The sequence below is a fragment of the Saccostrea echinata genome, unplaced genomic scaffold, assembly GCF_033153115.1.
Source record: "Saccostrea echinata isolate AGI-Se365-2 ecotype Australia unplaced genomic scaffold, CSIRO_AGI_Sech_v1 ptg000023l, whole genome shotgun sequence".
Lineage (NCBI taxonomy): Eukaryota > Metazoa > Mollusca > Bivalvia > Ostreida > Ostreidae > Saccostrea > Saccostrea echinata.
The window spans coordinates 5,831,139-5,856,128 of NW_026889772.1; the positions used below are offsets into that span (position 1 = coordinate 5,831,139).

The 24,990-nt window shown below is 34.2% G+C and overlaps 1 protein-coding gene across 2 annotated transcripts in view; it reads left to right on the forward strand.

The window, feature by feature from the left end:
* The window catches only part of LOC133191111 (diacylglycerol kinase beta-like), an 83,776-nt gene that overhangs the window by 31,745 nt on the left and 27,041 nt on the right, over positions 1–24,990 (forward strand). For both annotated transcript variants that reach the window (XM_061326806.1, XM_061326807.1), the window contains 13 exons: positions 1,546–1,740; positions 3,626–3,675; positions 4,002–4,076; positions 4,300–4,419; positions 6,714–6,840; positions 7,951–8,039; positions 19,521–19,637; positions 19,748–19,846; positions 21,305–21,373; positions 22,362–22,385; positions 23,086–23,177; positions 23,571–23,645; positions 23,779–23,954. In XM_061326806.1, coding sequence (XP_061182790.1) covers positions 1,546–1,740; positions 3,626–3,675; positions 4,002–4,076; positions 4,300–4,419; positions 6,714–6,840; positions 7,951–8,039; positions 19,521–19,637; positions 19,748–19,846; positions 21,305–21,373; positions 22,362–22,385; positions 23,086–23,177; positions 23,571–23,645; positions 23,779–23,954 — 1,308 coding nt within the window. The remainder of the gene's footprint in view (positions 1–1,545; positions 1,741–3,625; positions 3,676–4,001; positions 4,077–4,299; positions 4,420–6,713; positions 6,841–7,950; positions 8,040–19,520; positions 19,638–19,747; positions 19,847–21,304; positions 21,374–22,361; positions 22,386–23,085; positions 23,178–23,570; positions 23,646–23,778; positions 23,955–24,990) is intronic.

Below are 24,990 nucleotides of genomic sequence, written 5' to 3' on the forward strand. Positions count from 1 at the left end.
AACAATTACAACCTCACTACAGAATAGTGGTAGCCACTGTGTGGTAACCATGTTATTGAATAGTGGAAATCAGAATGTGGAATGAAGATAACCACACATTAGAACATTTAATAACCATGTTGAAGAGTAGAGGTAGCCACATAGTAGAGTGACAGTTGAATCAAATGAGGTCTTTTTAGCTCACCTTGAAGAAGTCAGGGGAGCTTATGCTGTAGGCGCTGGTGTTGGCGTCCCAGGTTAAAGCTTTTAGAGCAGTTTTACTCTCAAAATGCTTCAGTATCCTGTGTTAATCAAAGTTGTATGGATGATGCATCTAGTATGTTTCACTGTACCAGTCAGGTTTCAGATGCTGCATTTTCAGCCAATGTTTTCCATAAGGATGACCAGGTTTTTTGGAGCAGGTTAAAGTTATTGGAGCAAGTTCAAGTTTTAGGAGCCAATCTCATTTCTCTGTAGCAATATGCCCTACAAGTAACTGGACCAAACTTGCATGGATGATGAGTGAACAGACTAAAGTAGTTGGAGCAGGTATCATTCCATAGTAGCTATTTAATCCTATGGTGTCTAGACTTGCAGGGATGAGGCATCTAGGGATGTACACTACCAGATTTGCCTTAGATGCTGGATCTGACCTACATTTTCCAGATGAGTGAACAGATTACAGTATTTGGAGCAAGTATCATTCCAAAGTAGCTATTAGCCATATGGTGACTAAACTTGCATGGATGATGCATCTAGGGATGTACACTACCAGATTGCTTTAGATGCTGGATCTGACCTATATTTTTTGGATGAGTGAACAGGTTAAAGTTTTTGAAGCATGTACTTTCCAAGTAACTATATGTCCTACCTAGACCAATCTTAAATGGATGATGCATATAGGAGGCATGTTGCCTGACTTGCTTCGGATGCTGGATCTGACCTACAGTTTCCAGTTGATTGGACAGGTTAAAGTTCTTAGAGCAGGTTTATTCCTAAGTAACTTTCAAGCCATATAGTGACCTAACTTGCATGGAGGATGTGTATCGGTGTATTACTAGACTTGCTTAGGATGCTTGATCTGACCTTCATTTTCCAGATGAATAAACAGGTTAAAGTTTTCAGAGAAGATCTATTTCAAAGTAGCCTTTAAGCCGTATTGTGACTTGCATGGATGATGCATCTGAGGATGCACATTACCAAACATGCTTTGGATGCTGGATCTAACCTACATTTTTCCTTATGAGTGACCAGGTTTAAGTTTTTGAAAGATCTTTGCCAAAATAAATAAAGCCCTACCTTAAAAAGCTTGCATAGAATGATTAATTCACACTACCAGACCTGCTTTGGATGCTGGATTTATCCTTGATTAATGATTGAATAGTTTTTGTAAAAGGTACATACCCAAGTTACTATAACTCCTACCTAGACCAAATTTGTATGAATGTTGTATAGAGGGATACAAATTACCCAAAACATTTATTTGGTTTGGGACTTTGCCTTTGTTATTAAAGATTTCATTTGTCGAGTTGAGCTTTGTAATCTTTAATGTTTTATGATTTGTAGGTCACTCATTAGATTCTGTAGATCCATGGATACCTCAGTCCAATTCCTCCTTACCTCGGAGCAACAATGTGGAACTGAAATCCATTCAGAAGCGATTGGGCAGCAGCGATATCAAGGCGGGCCATATCTATCTGAAGGATTTAGTGTGTTTTCTGTCTCTGCTGGAGGCAGGGAGACCAGAAGACAAATTAGAATGTAAGTTCTTTACAGGGAAGTGTAGAATATAGGGGAAGCTTGAGAAGGCAATAAATGTGTGAGTATGAAGTGGAGAAAGTGTAACATGTAAGCAGCTCTTTTAACATAAAAGTTCTTAAGAAAAATGGAGATGTGATAGTATGCTGACAGAATAGTAAAGCTTATGGCCTTAATGTGCCTGAAGAAGGATCAAGGAGCTCAAGAATATAAGTACATCAGAAGTAGGCATAAAAATGGTTAAGACAAGTGGTGTAAGTAGGCGTAAAAACTGGTAAGAGTATGTTGTAGAGAAGAGGTAGGAAGTGGAAATCAGCAGATAAAGGAGCAGCTTTAAGACTGTTAAAGAATCCCTTTAGACCTGTTAATCCTACCCTGAAAGGACCTGGTTTCTGTAAATATAAAAATATAAACGGTATACTGTATAAATGGAATTTTTAGTGAGATGCAAATTTAGCGATTTGTCCTTGATAATAAGTATTTTATTTTAGCGAGAAGTAATTTTACTGATTTAGTGACGTCTATAGAAAGACAACAGTGACCTACAAAGAAGTATGAATTGTTAACAATATTTAATTTTAGCGATCTCAACACCCTCACTAAAAATGCCAAAATTGAATCCTCGCTATAATTTTTACTTATAATTTTAAACACTTAGAAATAGTAGGGTGGGGGATTAGCAGGCCTAAATGAAATATAAATGAAATGAAATATCTAGGTCTTATATGACACATTATATTTGTTAGCTCATTTTGAGGTAAAGTAAGTAAAATTACAAACATGAATTACATCAACATTACTAAAAATATATAAATTATATGGCTATGTAAAATCCAGATATCTAATCAGTTTATAAGCAGATATTGATTTAAAAGAGGAAACACAATAAATCAGTTTATCTGCATTGCCAATAATTTGTGAAAATCATTCTAAAAGTAGATTGATGGGTGGGGTAGGATTCTGTGTCTGATTTTAACTCAGGGCATAGAACTGGTGTGACGTCTGTAAAACAATTAGACAGACTGTTGGCTATAGTTAGCATTTATAACGTGTATGATATGTATTTTTGTATTTATTAGATCAGTGAACTTGTAATATGTACAATACACATTTGCCTCAGTCTAGAAATATTGAGTTTCTGATACAGGGAAGTGCCTTCTATTTTCAGTTTTAGATATAAAGTTATATCAAGGGAGATAACTAGTGTAAGCTGATGTAGGAGGTGCTAGCAGATTATCATCAATACAAATTAAATATGTTGCTGTCTAAATAAGCGAGGCCCAGTCAGATATACTGCCTTATGTAAAGCCCTTCCTACTGATGTCAGCTGTGAAGCGTAATGAGAATTGTGGATTTGGAATGGCGTTGACAGAATTAGGCTGCCCCTTGAGTCAGGCATACTGTGACATCATGGCACATTTATTGATCTGTTCCAACCCAATTATTAGTCAAGCTTATTTCTAGAACTGAAAGGTTATTCTAAGACAGTTTGATTTAAATTTGACTAATGAAAGATGAGGATGTTGCCTGAGAAGCAGGGTGTGCTGTCATTGACAGAATTGGGTTAAAAAGTACTAATTAAACTTGAACAATGTAAAAAGATAGATGTATTAAGTGAGGACTTTTGAAGAATAGTTGATCTTAAGAAATTATTTCAAATTCCAACAATTTGTTTTTGTTATTTTTGTTATTCATTTGTATAGCAATAGTGCAGAACATTCTGAAATGTTATCTGGCTATTTATATGTTCTTGTAAGTATGAAATATTTTCTGATTGATTGTTAATTCAGTTCATTGTAATTGAGTATTGTAAAATGACAAGTAACAAATATTCCATGTATAAACAAGGTGAATGTTTAGATATTTCTGACATGTTGTCTATTTTCAGTCATGTTTAGGTTGTATGACACAGATGGCAATGGATTACTAGATGCCAGTGTGAGTATCAAGTCACTGAATTATATTAATATCTCTATATTCTGAAACAGTTTTAAGATACATGTACATGTATATGTAAATTTTAGCTTTGTGGAGTATATTTTGTTAAAGATATGGGAATAAATTAAATGAGCTTTTTGACTTAAGTTCATTAAACTGTACAGGAAGAATAAGGAGATAGGTGGCTAAAAATATCTCAAGTGTACGAACCTGTATGTAACAATAACTGCATTATAAATGATTATTTTAGTAGGTGATATGAGTTGTCGCATTAAGAAGGGTTATAATTATATTTGTACAATGTGAGTTGATTTTTTAATTGACAGGAATTAGACTGTATAGTGAATCAGATGATGTCGGTAGCAGAAAGTCTAGGCTGGGATGTTAGTGAATTAAAACCTGTAAGTACCTCCTATTAGTAATGTAGTTCAGAAACCGTATAATTTCCTCCAGATCAGAAGACAAGTTTCTGGGCTTACATTGTATTATTCTATTATTCAGTCTATATGTATATGAGTATAATTGTTTAAAATTTGAAGTAATTGTGCTTGAAAATAAAAAAGAAAAAAATGTTTACGACTGAATTGTGATTATCTGCTAATAGTAGTTGGTATTTATCCTCAGATTCTACAAGATTTGTTGAAGGAGATAGACTATGATTCTGATGGGACGGTGTCTTTGGAGGAGTGGAAGAGGGGAGGGTTAACGACTATCCCTCTCCTTGTTCTACTAGGGCTGGACACTGTGAGTTTGTACTTAATCATTATCTTAATAAAATTGTACATATTTAATTCTGGAAAAAAAAATTGCATTGTACATAAAAAATCTTCTTTTTACAGGGTTATTTTCAACCTGTTACACTTGCAAACAATTTTGCCCCATTTTGAAGTAATCAAAACACAACTGTTTTAAAACAGATATTATTCATATATAATGTCCCCAGCTTTCACTGAAAGGGGGGATATTAATTTGGGTCGGTCTGTCTGTAACTTCTGTCTGCCTGTAACATTTTTGTTTCCGGGCACTATCTCGAGAAGCCTTTGAGCTTTTGCAATGAAATTGTACATCACAACTCCCTATGGCCTAAAGAAGATCCCTATTGATCAGTCAGGGGCATAATGCAAACAAGTTATTGTCAAAAATAACTCAAATTAGTTATTTTTTTTGTCACAGTGAGTTACCTCTCTTTGCTATGACCTACTTTTTCCCAGCATTAGTAACTCAAACACGTTATCTTTCCAAAATAGTTTCAATAAATTAATAACTTGTTTAAGTTATTTTGTGTCATTCCTCCCTAACTTCACATCCTGTGCACCAAAGGTTTTTGCTCGTGCACCAAAACAAAAACAAATGTTTGATTAAATTTAAATCTTGCTCAGTCCAGAAAAAATCTTCAAAGTCTTGGGAAAATTGGGGGAAGTTTTTTATTTAATGATAAAAATTGGACATATAAACCATGTAAATAAAACCACAAAATAAGGATTAAAATGCTGTTTATCTCCACCTCCTCACCAATTCTCTATTGGAGTCGGTGCACTCCATCTAGTTTTACATAATGGAATCCCAAAATGCAATGCATATTGGCAGGAAATACAAAACTCCCAAGAAATCAATGTCCAAGTAGGATATAAAAATAACTTATTTTAGTTATTATTAAAAAAAACTTTTGTGTGTGTAAAATAACTTATTTAAGTTATTTTTCTGATAACTTGTTTGAGTTATACCCCTGACTGATTGATTTTGAGGTGAAAGTTCAAGGTCATAAATTCATACATTCTCTCTGTGTGTAACACATTAGTTTCCAGGCGATATCTCGAGAAGCCATGGGCTTTTGCAATGAAATTTTATACCATAACTCCCTATGGCCCCGCCTGCCCCTTATAAAGTGTCCCATCCCATTGTTTCTTTTATTTTGGTCAATTTTTTTTTATCAAAAGTTAATTGGAAAATTTGTTGGCATCAATCACTCTTATAGTTTTAGAGTTACTCCCCATTTGTATTAAAAGTCATGTGGTACTATTTTTAGCACAGGAGCATGTGGAGAGTTATTATATATAATACAGGTTGTCGATGGACTTAATATAATTACATGGTAAATCTATTATAACTGTGTAGTAAAGGTTAAATTTAGACACCATGTGTTGTGTAAAATTTTGACAATATCGAATGTATCAAGAACGAAATATTGGACATTGTAAGGACAGTGCAAATCTGTGATATTTTTAGACAAAGTACAGGTATTTGTTGGTCAGACAAAAAATATATATTTAAAAAAAGGTCAATGAGAAGTGGTGAATAACATGTACCAGTAAAGCACCAATACATGTGCAAAGTACAGAATGTGGATCTGTGCCCAATTTCATACAAGCAGTTATGATGTGTGGCGTGTACAAACATTAATTCTCATAAAATCATTATTACAGTGTGATAAATATTTTATATAAAAAGAATATTCTGTATTTTAAAGAATAAGCAATCAAATCTATATATCCATATTGGTATTTAGAATGTGAAAATTTTGTATAAGAAAATTGTTATATAGGTGTTTACAGAAATAAAAAATAAAATCCGCCCACCCCCACAATTTTTAAGCAAATTAAGACAAAAATCTAAATTTATGTGGCATTAAAGCCAAAAGCTGAAAGGTCAAGGTTGACCTTTTTTCTTTCTCCATCTGCAAAATTATTCCAATTCTTCCATCTTCTTCCAGGCATGAATCCAGGAATTTTTTCGGGGGGGGGGGGGGGGGGGGGGGAGTCAAAAAAATTCAAACAAATTTCTTGACAAGCCAAAAAAAAAAAAAACTCAAGTTTAATGCAAACACTGATGTCAAACTCCAGTTTTATGCAAACTGATGTCAAAGGCAAAAGAGGAGAAAATAAAATGGGGGTGAAAATTTTTATGAAATAAAAACAGTAATACTGGGATGGTAATATGTGTCCATTAAACACAATGAAATGCAGTTTAAATTCTAGGGTAGAAAGCAATATATCTCTGTTATATGTCACACAGGAATAATTATATTACATTTTTAACAGAATGTGAAGGATGATGGAACACACACATGGAGACTGAAACATTTTAACTACAAACTAAAACCAGCATACTGTAATCTCTGTCTTAACCTCCTGGTGGGGCTGGGCAAACAGGGTCTTTGTTGTACATGTAAGTATATCCTAACCGCCTGGTAGGACTGTGGGTAATAGAATCTTTGTTGTACATGTAAGTATATCCTAAACTCCTGGTAGGACTGTTAGCAAACAGGGTCTTTGTTGTACATGTAAGTATATCCTAAACTCCTGGTAGGACTGTGGGGTAACAGGGTCTTTGTTGTACATGTAAGTATATCCTTAACTCCTGATAGGACTGTGAGCAAACAGGGTCTTTGTTGTACATGTAAGTATATCCTAAACTCCTGGTAGGACTGTGAGCAAACAGGGTCTTTGTTGTACATGTAAGTATATCCTAAACTCCTGGTAGGACTGTGGGGTAACAGGGTCTTTGTTGTACATGTAAGTATATCCTTAACTCCTGATAGGACTGTGAGCAAACAGGGTCTTTGTTGTACATGTAAGTATATCCTAAACTCCTGATAGGACTGTGAGCAAACAGGGTCTTTGTTGTACATGTAAGTATATCCTAAACTCCTGGTAGGACTGTTACCAAACAGGGTCTTTGTTGTACATGTAAGTATATCCTAAACTCCTGATAGGACTGTGAGCAAACAGGGTCTTTGTTGTACATGTAAGTATATCCTAAACTCCTGATAGGACTGTTAGCAAACAGTGTCTTTGTTGTGCATGTAAGTATATCCTAAACTCTTGGTAAGACTGTGGGTAAACAGGGATTTTTTTTGCACATATAAGTCCTGGTAGCCTGGCTTGGTAAACAAGGACTTTGTTGTACTTGTAAGTATATCCTAAACTCCTGGTGGGGCTGGGCAAACAGGGTCTTTGTTGTACATTCTTGTAAATGTACAGATAAATGATGGTACTTGATTAAGTACATTTTTTTAGCACAATTTGCTGCTAATTACTGTAGATAAATATTCATAATAAAGAATGTTAAAAATCAATGTAAATCAAGTACAGTTACTTCAACTATAGTGAAATTTATGCTCCATCTTACAAACTCACAAATTTTTCAGATTGTTGACATCCTGATAAAATAATATAATTTTAGAATTAGTGTTGGATTATGCTTTGGAAGTATAAATGTAATTTTGTAGAATAAAGAAAGTTAGCAAATGTTGACAAAATTTAATGTTTCTTTTAGTTTGTAAATACACAGTCCATGAAAGGTGTGTCCAGCGAGCACCAGCGTGTTGTATCACAACTTACGTCAAATCCAAGAGAACCCCACAGGTACGTATCCACACAATAGCATGGAACCAAAAGGCTGCTTCTAATTATTTAGACTTAATTCATACAGATAGATTTTCTTTTGTGTGACATATTTCAAATTTACCTTGTTTGATTGGCTGTCATATCAGCCAATCAAAGTTCATCTTTGCAGACATGCTGAACCTTGTTTCTATAATATAAAAATTATTGAGATTAAACACTGACATTTCCTAAGTCCCTTGATAGACAATGAAATACAACTTAATTAATGTAGAACATCAGATCCCTGTTCTGTAAAATCATTTGTCTAATTTTTGTATCAACCAGTTCAGCCTATGCTGTCTTTATATTTTTAAATACAATATTTTAAGTGTAGGAACATTTGTTTACATTTTATGTGTTTCAAATGGAGGGGGATATATTTGATTGTAGCTTAATTTTATCAAATTCCTCTCATGTAAAATGTAGATGTTCAAAGTCTCTCAGACAGATAGGTAAACGAAAAGGTAACCTACCTGTACTAATAAGCTTATTATCAATATTTACACACTTACATGTAAGTCCAAATTGAAATTTAAATTCTAGGGGTTATTTTTAGCTCACCTCGACGAAGTCGAGATGAGCTTATGCTATACCCCCGGCGTTGGCGTCGGCGTTAGCATCGGCGTCCCGGTTAAAGTTTTAGGAGCAAGTCCCATTCCCAAGTTACTATAGGCCCTACCTGGACCAAACTTGCATGGATGATGCATCTAGAATGGACACTGCCACACTTGCTTCGGATGCTGGATCTGACCTAGATTTTCCAGATGAGTGACCAGGTTAAAGTTTTTGGAGCAGGTCCATTCCCAAGGAACTATACGCCCCACCTGAACCAAACTTGTATGGATGATGCATCTAGGGATGGACACTACCACACTTGCTTCGGATGCTGGATCTGACCTAGATTTTCCAGATGAGTGAACCAGGTTAAAGTTTTTGGAGCAGGTCCATTCCCAAGTAACTATAAGCCCTACCTGGACCAAACTTGCATGGATGATGCATCTAGGGATGGACACTACCACACTTGCTTCGGATGCTGGATCTGACCTAGATTTTCCAGATGAGTGACCAGGTTAAAGTTTTGGAGCAGGTCCATTCCCAAGTAACTATAAGCCCTACCTGGACCAAACTTGCATGGATGATGCATCTAGGGATGAACACTACACACTTGCTTCGGATGCTGAATCTGACCTAGATTTTCCAGATGAGTGACCAGGTTAAAGTTTTTGGAGCAGATCCATTCCCAAGTAACTATAAGCCCTACCTGGACCAAACTTGCATGGATGATGCATCTAGGGATGGACACTACCACACTTGCTTCGGATGCTGAATCTAATCTAGATTTTCCAGATGAGTGACCAGGTTAAAGTTTTTGGAGCAGGTCCATTCCCAAGTAACTATAGGCCCTACCTGAACCAAATTTGCATGGATGATGCATCTAGGGATGGACACTACCACACTTGCTTTGGATGCTGAATCTGACCTAGATTTTCCAGATGAGTGACCAGGTTAAAGTTTTTGGAGCAGATCCATTCCCAAGTAACTATACGCCCTACCTGAACCAAACTTGTATGGATGATGCATATAGGGATGGACACTACCACACTTGCTTCGGATGCTGGATCTGACCTAGATTTTTCCAGATGAGTGACCAGGTTAAAGTTTTTGGAGCAGGTCCATTCCCAAGTAACTATAAGCCCTACCTGGACCAAACTTGCATGGATGATGCATATAGGGATGGACACTACCACACTTGCCTCAGATGCTGAATCTAACCTAGATTTTCCAGATGAGTGACCAGGTTAAAGTTTTTGGAGCAGGTCCATTCCCAAGTAACTATAGGCCCTACCTGAACCAAACTTGCATGGATGATGCATCTAGGGATGAACACTACCACACTTGCTTCGGATGCTGAATCTGACCTAGATTTTCCAGATGAGTGACCAGGTTAAAGTTTTTGGAGCAGATCCTTTCCCAAGTAACTATAAGCCCTACCTGAACCAAACTTGCATGGATGATGCATATAGGGATGGACACTACCACACTTGCTTCGGATGCTGGATCTGACCTAGATTTTCCAGATGAGTGACCAGGTTAAAGTTTTTGGAGCAGGTCCATTCCCAAGTAACTATACGCCCTACCTGGACCAAACTTTCATGGATGATGCATCTAGGGATGAACACTACACACTTGCTTCGGATGCTGAATCTGACCTAGATTTTCCAGATGAGTGACCAGGTTAAAGTTTTTTGAGCAGGTCTATTTCCAAGTAATTATAAGCCCTACCTAAACCAAACTTGTATAGATATTGATCTTGGGATGTACACTAACTAGAAAAAATATGATGTGAGATTTGCCTTACTTATAGATAACCTTCGTCGAGGTGAGCTTCGTAATCTTTGATTACCTATGTTTTCATTTCCCAATTCATACAGTTTTCATATATTTGAAAATTTTCCCTGTACTATAAAATAAATGCAGATTTGACTGGCTTTAGTTAGAAAAATTTTACCTTTGAATTTATACATGCTCTTTCAATTAAAAATTTCTAACTTGCTTTCGAAATGGGCTAAATTTTCTAACAACATGTACGTTTATTGATTCTGTGCAAGCTAGGCTTCTTGAATGTAGGATTATTTTTATGTTCAGCATACATGTATAGGCTAATGTAAATACTACATGTACCAGGTTATATGAGTTCAACCTAATGTTTTTGTATAACTTAAATGAATTATTATTCACTCTGTGAAAAAGTTACCAGTTCTGTAGTAAGCTGTCAACAAAATGAAAAATAAAGCTGATTTTCTGAGCACATATGACCTGGTCTTTACTTACTGCTACACAATCATTTTGCCATTAACTTCCACCTCATTACTTATAACAGGACCGGCCACAGGTAAAGTCCTACTGTCCACTGATTTTAGATTTATATATATATATATCCTTGGTTGAGATTTGTTTTTTTTTTTTGAATGCCTTGATTGTTCCACGTCTTATATATCTATAAATGTTGTGGTTTGGGATGAGGTTGAACCCATGCTTGAACATTTCGTCAAGTAATAAATCAAAGACATTTTATGATTACCTGCTTATTTCATGGACTTCAGTGTGACACGTGTAGCGAATGATTTAAAATGTAGATCAGGTCATCATTTAAATCCTAGAAACTTTATTGTTCATTGCTGTAACATGTAATATGTTGGGGTCAAAGTACATTGTCTTTGTTAGGAAGCATTATCTTCATACATAAAACTAATTTATAAACCAGTTCATCATTAATGAATTGTGCGAGAAAACAAGACTTGGGTTGGCTGACATCAGACCTGCATGTCAGACATTAAGTACACAAGACCTGAAAATTGTGGGCTACCTAATGTCAGAACTACTAGAAGTGTTAAACTATGGGCTGATATCAGATTTGTATAACAGACCTGAAGTACAGAAGACCTGAAAATTGTGGGCTACCTAATGTCAGAACTACTAGAAGTGTTAAACTATGGGCTGATATCAGATTTGCATAACAGACCTGAAGTACAGAAGACCTGAAAATTGTGGGCTACCTAATGTCAGAACTACTAGAAGTGTTAAACTATGGGCTGATATCAGATTTGCATAACAGACTTGAAGTACAGGAGACCTAGCATTGTGTGGGCTAGTTAATGTCAGACTAACATAATAGAGCTAAAGCATACTATTACATGTACTAGAACTGACAAATTGTGGGCTAGCTGATATCAGATCCACTAGAACTGACAAACTATGGGCTAGCTGATGTTAGACTTTCATAACAGAAATGAAGTGTACTAGAACCTAACAAATTGTGGGCTAGCCATTGTCAGATCCACTAGAACTGACAAATTCTGGGCTATCTAATGTCAGGCTTGCATACCAGAAATGAAGTGTACTAGAACTGACAAATCGTGGGCTAGCTATTGTCAGATCCACTATAACTGACAAATAGAGGGGTGGTGGTGGTGGTGGGGGGGGGGGGGGGGGTTAGCTATTGTCAGATCAGCTATGGGCTTGCAGATGTTAGATTCACTAGAACTGACAAATTGTGGGTGTCTGGTTGTGATAGAGCTAACAACTTAAAACTGACAGTGAGTTTTTAGAACTAATAGTGAATTTTTCAGACCTGACAACTAATTTTTGATTTAACAGTGAGATTTAGAGCTGACAGCATAATTTTATTTTGACAATGTGTTTTAGAACTGACAGTGAATTTTTAGAATTGTCAGTGGGTTTTCAAACTGACAGTGAATATTTAGAATTGACAGTAGGTTTGAGAATTGACAGTAAATTTTTAGTAAGAATTGATGTTGAGTTTTAGAACTGACAGCAAGTTTTAGAATTGGCAGTGAATTTTTAGAATTGACAGCAAGTTTTAGAACTGACAGTGAATATATAAAACTGACAGTGATTTTTAGAACTGACAGTGAATTTTTAGAACTGACAGTGAATTTTAAGATAAGAACTGACAGTGAATTTTAAGAACAGACAGTGAATCTTAAGAAACTGACTGTGAATTTTAGAACCACTAGTTTTGGACTAGAAACTATGAGAGCTGATGAGAATTATGTATAAAGAAGCATGCAGTATAATTTCAAACTGATTCTTCAATTCTTATGACATTATATTAAGATGATCATAAAATGGCTTTTATAGAACTTTTAAATATTGTAAATGGATAGGAAAGTAAAAGCATGGTGATCGGTAGTTGGAGGTAGAGGGTCTGGAAATTAGGAATCGTCAACATTCACTACGTTTAAGTGTATTTAGCAGGTAAAGTTGTTCCTCTTTGTTTGGGGATGCATCCTTGGAAAAGGTTATAATAAGCTGATGTATAGATCATTATCAAAATAAAACCTCTTACAATCGAGAGGTGATTGTAATATTACATCCTTGGTGCAGATTTTTTTTTTGAGCTGAAAGTTCTTGATTGAAATAAATCTTAATAGATTTATAAGGAGTGATTTTGACATGATTATAATTCATTTTTAGCCGGGCTTTGCTGAAAGCAAAGTCCTGGCTGTAGGCATCGTGATCGACTGCCTTACTATAAATAGCACATGTTCAGAAAAGTAAACAAAAAGCCTAACAGCGTCAAAGCAGACGCTTCCGATAAACAAAATAGTCACATTGAAAGACGATACTTAAACAAATATTTTTTACATCTCAATCTACGGAATTGTTAATTGATCAATATTTTTGTTTGAGAATTAAATTGAAAGAGGAATTAGATATTTACTTTATTAGGGTAATCGTGATATAACAATTTGTGCACATACACTACTGAATGCATATTGTAAGCGAACTATTTTCAATAAGCGCGGGCTTTTCGACAGGTTGCCTATATTTCATATCGTTTTCGTCGATGTTATGTGAGTGGTTATATTCTCTGTTTTGTCTTTCAGCAAATAAATAGATAAGTAAATTGGAGTTTAAAGAATTAATTAATGTGCGTTATGCCTGAATTTACGATGGCCGATAGCGGCCGCCACTTTCTGATTAAGAATATTGTCATTTTGTACAGCTTTTTTGTCAATTTTCGTTGACATATTACAACTAAACTGGTAATGCTATATGTACATGTACACTTTTTACACTGACAATTTACACCAGCGAAAAACATTAAAATTCTTTCGAGTGATATGAAATTAAGATACATAAAACAGGTGGCTTGAAAGAGACAAGGAGCATTTCAATGATTTTCACCCTCAATTAGTCTGAGATATCGTAACCCAGTTAATCCTAGATTAGACGTAAATCGTCATTCTGTCACCTTGTTGTATCATTAAAAAGATATTCTTGGGATTGTAATTAAAAAGGCGAATAAAAATAGTGCGTTTGTTGTAATGGATATACATGAATATAATGGATATATCTCGATCCTCAAAGTGTATGAGACAACTCGATTCTACCTATTATGCAGAGGTAGAAAAACAGGATTTAGTAGCTCTACATGTGAGCATCCAATCAAAAGTTTATGGAATGTATCAAAAACAAAACTTTAGATACGGAAATATACCCGTTTTTAAGCAAGAATAAAATGACAACCTTAAATGTGGGAGTCTGTATTTGCTCTCTAAACACATAAATTAATAACTAAATGCTTGAAACACTTTTAAAGGCCAACGCAACCTCTCAAGACTTCCACCTGGTCGGCCAATTATTTTTCAATGTGGCACGGGAATGAAAATATAGGTACATGTAACTAAAGTGATCATTTCCTCGTGCGCATTGTTTAAAAAAAAATTCATACATCAAAGACACGTCCGATTATGAACAAAATCAAATTTCTCATAGACCTGGAAAATTTCATCCTGGTTACCTATGATGTGACCAGCAGGTACACCAACATGGAATTTTATGAATTAATTACTACAATCTGTCGAGAAAGCATATCTAGAAGACAATACTAATCTGTAATCACCCCGACCTTGCTGTTCTGCTAGAACCTTAAGCTTATCACCTTCAAGTAACCTGTTTTATGTATCTTCATTTCATATCACAAGAAAGAATTTTAATGATTTTCTCCAGTGTAAATTGTCAGTGTAAAAACTGTATATGAACATATAGCATTACCAGTTTAGTTGTAATTTGTCAACGAAAATTGACAAAAAAGCTGTACAAAATGACAATATTCAGAATCAAAAGTGGCGGCCGCTGTCGGCCATCGTATGAATTAGGTCGCCTGACAATTGTACATGGTGTATCTGGTGTATCTAGTCGGCGATAAAAGTACTGTTTGTTTGAAACTTTAAGAATATCTCTAAAAATATGTGCATTTCTTTAACTATGAATTACATAAATTATTAAACCAATATGAATATAATTTTTTTAAATAAATTTCTAATTCAAATATATCTAAAGAAAAATCAGCAAACCATATGGTTCAACATTCTTTTAAAAAAAAGTTTGGCAATTGACAGACAAACATTTTTTGTAAAAAATTAATTGTTTTCTTAAAAGTTAAAATTAGTGACCTTAAATGTTTAAATTAGTGACATTAAATAAAACAAATGATTATATATTCTCCTCACTAGCCATATGTTATTGGTAGAATTAAAAAAAATTGTATGACATTTTTTGTTCGTTTACTGATATTATAGTATAATTAGTCTGAATTTACGTCCGTGATGCATGTATAAACAGTAAGCTCACTGACAATGTCGTGATATCTGTAATTGTTTTTTTAAGATCAGTATAGCATTAAGGTGTCTTGAATGGCAAGAAATTTAATGTAATAATGAATTTTAAAAACATCGGTGGTCATTTATCAGAATGATGTAATTTGGTACGATACCGTGTTAATTTCTGCTGATATTTTCAGGGTTGATCTTGTGAAAACGGCTTAACAGGAGACAATTTATTAAATTTTTCCTTTCAAAATAATTGCAAAAAGATGATGATTTTATGATTATATTAACGGCATAAAATAACAGCGAACACCGACTACTTGCAGCAAACAAGTGCGCCGCCATTACGAATTCGTAAAACAAAGAGACAGTTACGGATACTCGTAATTTTCTGAAAAAAAAATGTGTAGGAGGTCAGTCGGGTATAACCGGAAACAAACAATTTTTTTTTAGCCTAATGATGTATGTATGTAAATATTCATGAAGATTAATCTTACAGTTGTAATACTGGTAATGCTGTAATGTTTTCAATATATTACTACTCAAATAAATAAGTTAAAATTTGAATGCGTTTAAAGAAAAGGGTTTGAAAATACGGTATTACTTCGATAACCCTGAATGCAATTAAAATAACTTTCTCCTTTCTAATACATAATTTCGAAAAAAAAATCCTTATGATGGTTAAGATCTTGTGTTTGTTTGTTTGTATGTTGTTTAAAGTCCCTCTCGAGAATTTTTTCACTCATATGGAGACACTACCACTTGCCGGTGGAGAGCTCCAAATTTTGTCCTCTACTCGGCACTTACGGCCATTGAGCAGTGAGGGATCTTTTTCGTGCAAGCACCTATTGCGACACGGGACCTCGGTTTACAGGGTCTCCACGTCCCACAGTGGGATTCGAACCCGCGACGTAAGGATTAACTCCTTACTTCGCGACTCTAGAGCAGACGCTCTTACCACTGCGCCACGCGAGCGGCTAAGATCTTGTGTAAAGGTGATGTAAATGAAGTTCAAAACTATTTGTTTTCTTTCATAATATGAAATAAACAATGCGATTCCATTTGGTTAATATTTTAATTTAATAGTATTAATTTAAATGACTGGGATAAAGATTTATATTCTGTGAAGCATGGAATATAAATAAATAAAAATGTAAACTTTAAGATAGAAATTTCATGTGAATATGTTTATGTATAATATATAAATTATTTATACCCATTTAACAATCAATTTAGCGTCGAAAATTTTTATGCTTACAAATTCAGATCAAATTTTTAGTGAAAAGTCAATGGTATGTTTTGAATGTGAAAATTTTGTTCGAGACTTCTCACCTTGGATTCATCTCGCATGTGCTCCCAAAGCGCTTTACAGTATATTGAGCGTGCGCGCGCATTCCAAAAAAAAGGTCTTAAAACACATGCAAAGCTCTCAAGGGTGCTCGGAAATAAAATTCGTTTATGTTAATATATAATTAAAAGAAAACAACATATAAAAATGTTCATTAGTCTTTATCTAAGTACAACACATTATAATTTTTCAGAAAAAGTTGGTTAGTCTTTGCTTCAAAACTTCCTGTTCAGAATGAAGAGCCATCTATGTACGAGCCATAAAGACCTGAATACATCATGATTTTCTCAGGCAATGACCATTATGGCCGAACCTGGAACTAGAACTAGACTCATATTCATGTCATAAAGATTAGATAATTATAATTTTCGTGCAGCTGGTTTCCTAGAGGACCAAAAATAAAGAATATTTCTTTTCTGATTAATACAGGCATGTAGTATCATTATCAGAAAAAAGGAGAATTGTCCAAACCCGAAAATCCTATTCCGTTGGAGAAGGAGTAGGGGTGGGCTACAACTTACTTTCACATTTCGAATTTCATTAATTCATTACCAAATTACCGTACTTTTAATATGCTACAATAAAATGATGGTACAATCTAATTAAAATTAGACTATATCCATTTTGCTTTTAGTAAATCTGTTCGTCGCTCGTGATAAATACCTGGTTTATATTACGAAGAGTGAGATGAAAGTTCCAATTTAAATTTGATTGCGAAGAGTCAATCAACCTTTCAATGTACAATGTCCATTGTAAAAGTTTATGTTTGAAAAATGGTGACACCCCTAGCTCCTCCGATACTATATATGTGCCTGTATGAATCAGCAAAACCACTCAAAGTGCACTGTTACCATGCATAACCACTGTGAGCTTAATGTTTAGAAAGGTATAAATGTATTTTCATGAAAAATATCACCAAGTCCTATCCTGGGGTCTTAACGTTGGGTTCTGGACCGTAAATTATTGGTAGATGGGTTATTGTTAATCATAATCATACATACTCTACCTGTTAAATATCAATGGTCAGAAAGAAAGATTTTCAAATATGTACTAATTTAGGATTAGACAATACACTCGAACATATTAAAGCCCGGCTTTCAGTACTTTCAGTACTTTGATATAGCATTTATTTTTAATGTCTGTACCTCATGCCAACACCAACATTCTTCATTTTTGGAATTATTTATTAAAAAAGCATGTGCAGTATGATTTTATTAATATTATAGATTATGATTTCTTTCTACAGGTGAAAAGGAATGCTTATTTTTTTTTCTTTAAAAAATAATTGCCATTTTAAAGCCTAGATTATCACTTGACCAAAGTTTATCTGCAAGAAATTTTTTGACGTCTAGCACAAAGTCCAGTCTAGTATGAAAAACTATAATATTACAGTTTTCTGAATTAATATAAATTATAGGTGTTTTTTTTTGTTTGTTTTCTTTTTTTTAAATCGCCTGAGCTTTTCTGATCACCTGTTGTCCGTCATCCGTCTGTCCAGCTGTCTGTCTAGCTGTCCATCTGTAAACGTTTCACATTTTCAACTTCTTCTCAAGAACCACTGAGCCAATTTTAACCAATGTTGGTACAGGGCATCCTTGGGTGAAGGGGCATTAAAATATTTAAGTGATTTACAAGGGGAGCTAATCAAGAAAAGACAAAAATAGGGTAGGGTCATTAAAAAATTTTAATCCCAAGAACTATTGGGCCAGAAAAGTGAAACTTATGTTGAAGCATCCTGGGATAGTGTAGATTCTAAATTGTTGAAATCATGGCCCCCGGGGATAGGGTGGGGCCACAATAGGGAATCAAAGTTTTACATTGAAATATATAGGCAAAATCTTTGAAAATCTTCTTCTCAAAAACCAGTGGGCCAGGAAAGCTGAAACTTATGTGGAAGCATCCTGGAGTAGTGTAGATTCTAAATTGTCGAAATCATATAGCCCCCGGAGGTAGGTTGGGGCCACAATAACTATTACAGAGGGGGTGGGGGGGGGATCTGGTGAAGAACAGCATGGCCAAAGTAACACAAATGAGCATTGTGGCCCATGGGCCTCGTTTTTCTTATGCTTCTTTTTCATGATTATAATGTACACAACAATTTATCACCCAAACAAAAGTTGTTTTTTTTTGTGGGATTGGCAATAATTCCAAGATGACCCAGTTACCTGATTCTGATACTGAGTCTCCCTCCTCCCTGAGTTTTGCTTCCAAATTACATAAATATTACATTAATAGATTATCCAGCTGAGAATCTTTATTAAGCCTACATAAAGCCTTAGGTAAGACACATGATACCTGTTTTGGTGTCAATAAAGTAATTTATATAATTATTTATACAGTAAGAGAAAGGTTTTGACCTGCTGTCCTCTAGATGCTGGTATGATATATTTTTAAAGTAAGGGAGACAACTCTTATTTACACTATAAAATTGTAATATTACAGGTTTTTGTATTGGATTTGACTGTAAAGTGCACTCTGTTTTAAATTTCGTATTCTTATTTGTATTTTTTTTTTAAATGATGGAAAAATTTCTTCTTTATCTCCCTGTGATTTAGAGCAAGAAATTTAACCAATAGATGAAAAAAAATTTAATTAAAAATATCAGGTATATGTATTTTTTTTTCTTGATACATGTAATTGTTAATAGCTACGCTGAACATGGAGTGTTTATGAAGTTTGATCCCCTTTATTATACTAGTGTTCTAAATAAAACTAAATGCATTTTTTAAAAAAAACTTTCTGAATGAAACTGGGATTTTTTACTGAGCTTATTATGAAAACATGTATGTATCTGACATAACATGATACCTATCTTTTACTATATAATAACTATAGCACTGGTTAAGGCTATACACTCAGTACAAGAAAATGAGGTTTATCTACAGTGCATTCAAACTACAATGTTAAATCACGAGCTTTCTTGTTCTCTTCATGTCATTATAACCTGCACTTATAAACAGCTGATTTTTTTGACAGACTCTGAATCATCATTGGGTAGAAGGCAATTGTCCAGGAAAGTGTGACAAATGTAGAAAATCGATCAAAACCTACAATGGCCTGACGGGCGTACACTGTCGCTGGTGTCACATATCTGTAAGTAAGGGTCTCAGAGAACCAGACAAAGAGAACCAGTTTACTTAATGGCTTAATTGTAATTGTGGTATCTCCAACATGTTTTAATTACTGTAATTATAATCTTGTAGTTACACAATAAGTGCACGTCCCAAGTGAAGCCTGAATGTGACCTGGGGGAGTTCAGAGAGCACACCCTCCCCCCAACCTCCATCTGTCCAGCAGTGCTAGTAAGTATTAGGGGTGCAACGATACACCTACCTCAGGATACGATATGTATCACGGTATTCACTTCACAATACGATACGTATCACGATACATGACAACTAGGTTAAGAAGTCTTACAAGTTTGTCATCATATTTTTTTAAAACTTGACAGGGTTTTATCACATGGTCATGTTTCTTTATAATAATTAAAATATCATTTTGTTAACTTGAATTGGATTGATAGGTAGATTTTTGAGTTGTGACAATATTCTAAACCAATGACGAACATTTACAGGGAACTACAGGGACCTTTCCCAATAATCTTCCTTTGAAATTGGGATGAAAAAGGAATAGATTTATTCTTTTATTCCTTTTATTTACGACGAAAACCAGTTGTCATATCTCGTGTTAACATGTTTTAGTCAACAAGACAGCGAATTTTCATAGAATTACACGCATGATGGGATGTCGTGTATTATGATAGAATACGTTTATATCTAAAGGGTTTATCACTTGTCTTAACATCTATTACTTTCAATCACATTAGAAATGACAGAAAGTCCTTCACCGTGTTAAATCTGAGGTCTGTACGATGCTGGAGATCAGTTTAACTGCCGTTAAGGCCTTACCATAGACCTCATGTTTTGCGCGGAAGCCATTTTGAAATTGTCAACAAGGAAACAAAACGGACGATTCGGATAATTCTGGACCAATTGAACCGAACCGCGATATCACTTTAGCGTATCGTGAATTGAACCGTGGAGAAATATACCGCGCGATATACCGTCAAATGGTTTATCGTTGCACTCTTAGTAAGTATAGCAACATGAAGTACATACTGATTGGTTGAGGGTTTGACAAGGAATTGAGTCTACTTAAGAAGTCTAGTATAAGAGCTGTAAATTACTTAATAAATTAGTGGATGGTTTGAAAAGGTGATGAATCTGCTTAGCCCTTAGTTTTCCAGTAAAGGTCACTTTAGGTTTTAGACTATCAATTTGAGCTAATAATGGGTGTTGCTTGGGAGGTATTAAAATTTAGCACTGTGGATTTCACATTTTTCATGAAGAAAAACAAAGATTAATTTGAAACTACCTTTGTTTAACAGATGATGCATTTTATCAATATCCAACTAAGCTTTAGAATACTTTAATTGCTGTATAAGACAGGTCTGGCCATTTTACGTGTTACAGAAATAATAATTAGACATTAAGGAAAAACGTTTAATTTTTTAAATATATATATATACTTTTCTTTTGGAAAAAAGATTAGAAACTTTACTTCTCAATACCTTTTCACTGGTTCCAACAAATTAGTTCCAAGAGATTTCTTTGATGATAAGCGCAGGTGGAAAATTTCCTCTTGTTTTCACTGAAAGGTGGCATCCACAGTGGAACCTTGTCCTCTCCATTAAAATCAGTAGATTACGATTATAGTGTTTGCAAGTTATAAAACTATTATGTGGTTTAAATGTATTGCAGGGACCAAGGTCAGGAAAAAATGAGAAGAAAGAATTACAGCGGTCAGATTCGGCCTCTTTTGATTGCTCGGTGAGAATTTCTGGGGGATTTCTTATCTGAATTTTAACCTCGACTCGTACATATACAGTGTATTTTATAGAGTAAAAACAACCATGTCTTGGACTTGATTATAATTTTGAAATATGATGTTATGAAATGACACATTTTAATTCTCTTGGACCAGATCAGAAGTTAGCTAATGATGTATACATCCAGCTCATGAATCATTCACATTAAAGTTCTTCTGTAACAGAAGTTTGAATTTATAAAGTCAAGATTATTTTTATTGTCAACAAAAAGTCTGAGAATTTATGGGTCTGTAATTGAGAACTGCTTGAAAAAGCTTAATATATATGGGACTTTTTAAAAAAAATAAATGGGGAGTCCAAGGTCCATTGTTTTTACTTACGTTGTATGTATGGTTTAAGATTATTGTAGAACTGTTTTTATTTTGAGTAACCTTTATTTTAAACTGGTATGCATGTTGTTATTTTACTGAATGAGCATGAATTTTTTTGTAATACATTTAGGTATGGAATGATTGTGCATTGTTTTAGTGGTAAAATTGGAGGTTGGTTATATGATCGTGAATAAACTGAATTCTTTGAAAGCACTGAATTAGTTAAAAATTAAATGATAATCATGAAAAGAAAGATAAATGAGAAGTAATTTATCGGTCAATATATATGTGTGGAAGATTGACATCAGCTTTAAAATTCTAAATGCCAGTGAAATACCCATCTGACAAGTTTGTAAATTAATTAACATTACTCTAGGAAAACTTCATAAATTTCTGACTTTCAGTGGGCAAATGCAGGTTCCTGGTTTAAAATTTGCATAAAATGTTCTGCCATCACTTCTGTGTAATAATTCAATATTTAAAGTATTACTTATGATTTATGTCATACAATTATTAAAATAATAGCTCTAACCTATAAATGAAAATAAAAGTTAAGCTAGTAATATTCTGAAAAAAGAACAGGAACTTCAATTTGAGGATTTATTTTTGTATTTTTAGAAATTATCCCAAAGTATATATTTTGTAAGTGAATGCCTTTATGACCTTACCACACTGACTAAGCTGTCTTAGAAAACCTGAATTCTGTCTAACTCTCCCTAAACTGACTGTTGCCTCTAACATCTAGAGCTTTCCTCTCAGTGTACAACTCCTTTAATTTGCTTGCTGTATTGTCTTTAGTGAATTGAAATAAAAAGTATTTATTGTGAAACAGTGTTGCTTGTATTCTAGGGAAGTAAACCTTGTTAACCTTATGTATACAGGACCTAAAAGCTCTGTGTAAATCTATGCTTTATTAATTTCCAGGATAATCTCGTGTATCATGCCTATTACTCATAATCAAAACTTTTAAAAATAGATTATGCCAAGAATCATGTGAACATTTAATACCATTTAGTCTTAAAGTTTCTTTTCGTTTAAAATATATTTTATTAAATGTAAATTATATTTAATATAGCTGTATTGATACATTTTGAAGTTGAAATATTTGTATGTTAAAGTGTTATGCATATAACTGTCTATTAAGTAACATATATGCACATCAAATATTTAAATTTGCTTGAAAACAAGCTGTCATGTGATACACCTGGAATTTCTGACTTTCTTTATACTCTCATGTTATCTTGTTATGTTTTTATTATATCATGTTGACTTCAATTGAAATGATTCAGACAAAATTTATAAAGGAATTATCTATTAATATGTGACATCTTTAATTTTTTAGGGTCAGAGTTCATTTCAAATCACACCAATTCCAGGATCTCATCCATTGCTTGTGTTTGTCAATCCAAAGAGTGGCGGAAAGCAGGGAGCTAAGTAGGTCCAGTCTTCTGAATGTTAAGACTTAAGCTTATGTATAAATGTATATTAAGTATAGTCAAGTGTTAACACTTTATATATCACATTACATATAAAATATTAATGTTTCTGATTTCAAGCATTTCTTTTGCAAATTTTTGTGTCAAGAAAGTCTCTAGAATTAATGTGAGTCAGCTATTTCATCTGCATGTGCTTCAGGAAAGTAGGAAACATTTGCTTTCATTTTATTACAGGTTGAAGGAAAATTATTTACCCAGATTATTTATTTTTGTCAAACAATGCATTTGAGTGTCATGTGGTGAAAGCAGATAAAATATTAGCAGGACAAACACTATTTTGACAGGTTTATGATCATACAACAGTTATGAAATTTTCCATGTATTTAAACAGATTAATCAGAAAATTCCAATATCTACTGAATCCACGGCAAGTTTATGACATGATCAAGCATGGTCCAACTCAGGGGTATGTAATTGTAAATTACAAACTTAGGTTCTAATAGACTTTTCATGAAGAAAGTGCAGAAAAATTACAAAGCTGCAGAATGGTAATATGATGTATGTTAAATACATAATGTCTTTATGTTTCTTGTGGTTAGGTTACAGTTCTTTAAGGATGTTCCGGGCGCTCGCATCCTGGTGTGTGGTGGAGATGGGACGGTGGGCTGGCTTATTGATGCCATGGATAAGATGGGCCTCACTGAGCGCCCACCCGTGGCCGTTCTTCCACTGGGGACGGGGAATGACTTAGCCAGATGTCTGCGATGGGGAGGAGGTGAGACATTAGACCCTTTTAGCTGATGTTTGATTTACTTTACATTTCATGCTAGAATTAAAAGAAAACAGGTCAAGAGAACCAAAGTTACCTTAGAAATGCAGATTATTTGTTTTTTATGAAGATCTTCTTTGTATAATGATTTAAATTGCCATATTATGTTTCTTATAATATTTAAGTACTTATATCTATAAGACTGTGTCAACATTTTAAAAGAAATATGAAATTGCCTTTATTTTTTTTCATTGCAATACAGTGGCGCCGCGTTTATCCGGACGCCACTTGTCTGGACGCTTCACCATCCGGACGATATTTTTTGGGAACCTATTTTTTCCACGTTATTTGGTCTCATTAATCCGGAAATTCGTGTTCCGTATCCGGACGGTCAATATCTACTACAAAACATAATAGTTCATTGAAAAATGACTCGTTTATCCGGACGATAATTTTTCAAGAAATGACATTTTCACCCTTATCTTGAATTCGTGTTAATTGTTGTAAAAACATTGGCCATGCAGTCAGTTTGAAGGCGGTGTTACCTGTGACCTACAAACAATAGCGTCTATAATTAGCGTGTGTTTACCCCAATTCAATCACACGTTTATCTTTATTATGAAGCTCAAAGAATTTGCTGACACTGTGCATTAATTAAATAATAATCCGTTCAAAATCTTATTGCTAACAGTATATACATCGGTAAATTCAGGAGAATTTTGGAGAGTTGTAAATAAAATGAACAATAAATAACTAGCGATTTAGTAATGCTCTTTACCATGTCGATTGCGTTAGTTTAAAATACGATGTTTCATTTCTATAAAACGTAAATGTATTTGAAACGCTTTTTTTCCCACAAGACAGTATAGAAAGGTACATAATTGAAGAAATATCTCTATTTAATGTACTACCGTTTACAAACGTCCATTATATATAATATAAAACTAATAAAAAATAATATACGTACAGAAGTTGAATACGTTTTTCAAGGTATTTTTTAATGATCGAGATTCAAACTTAGCGTCTGTAGAAAAAAAATAAT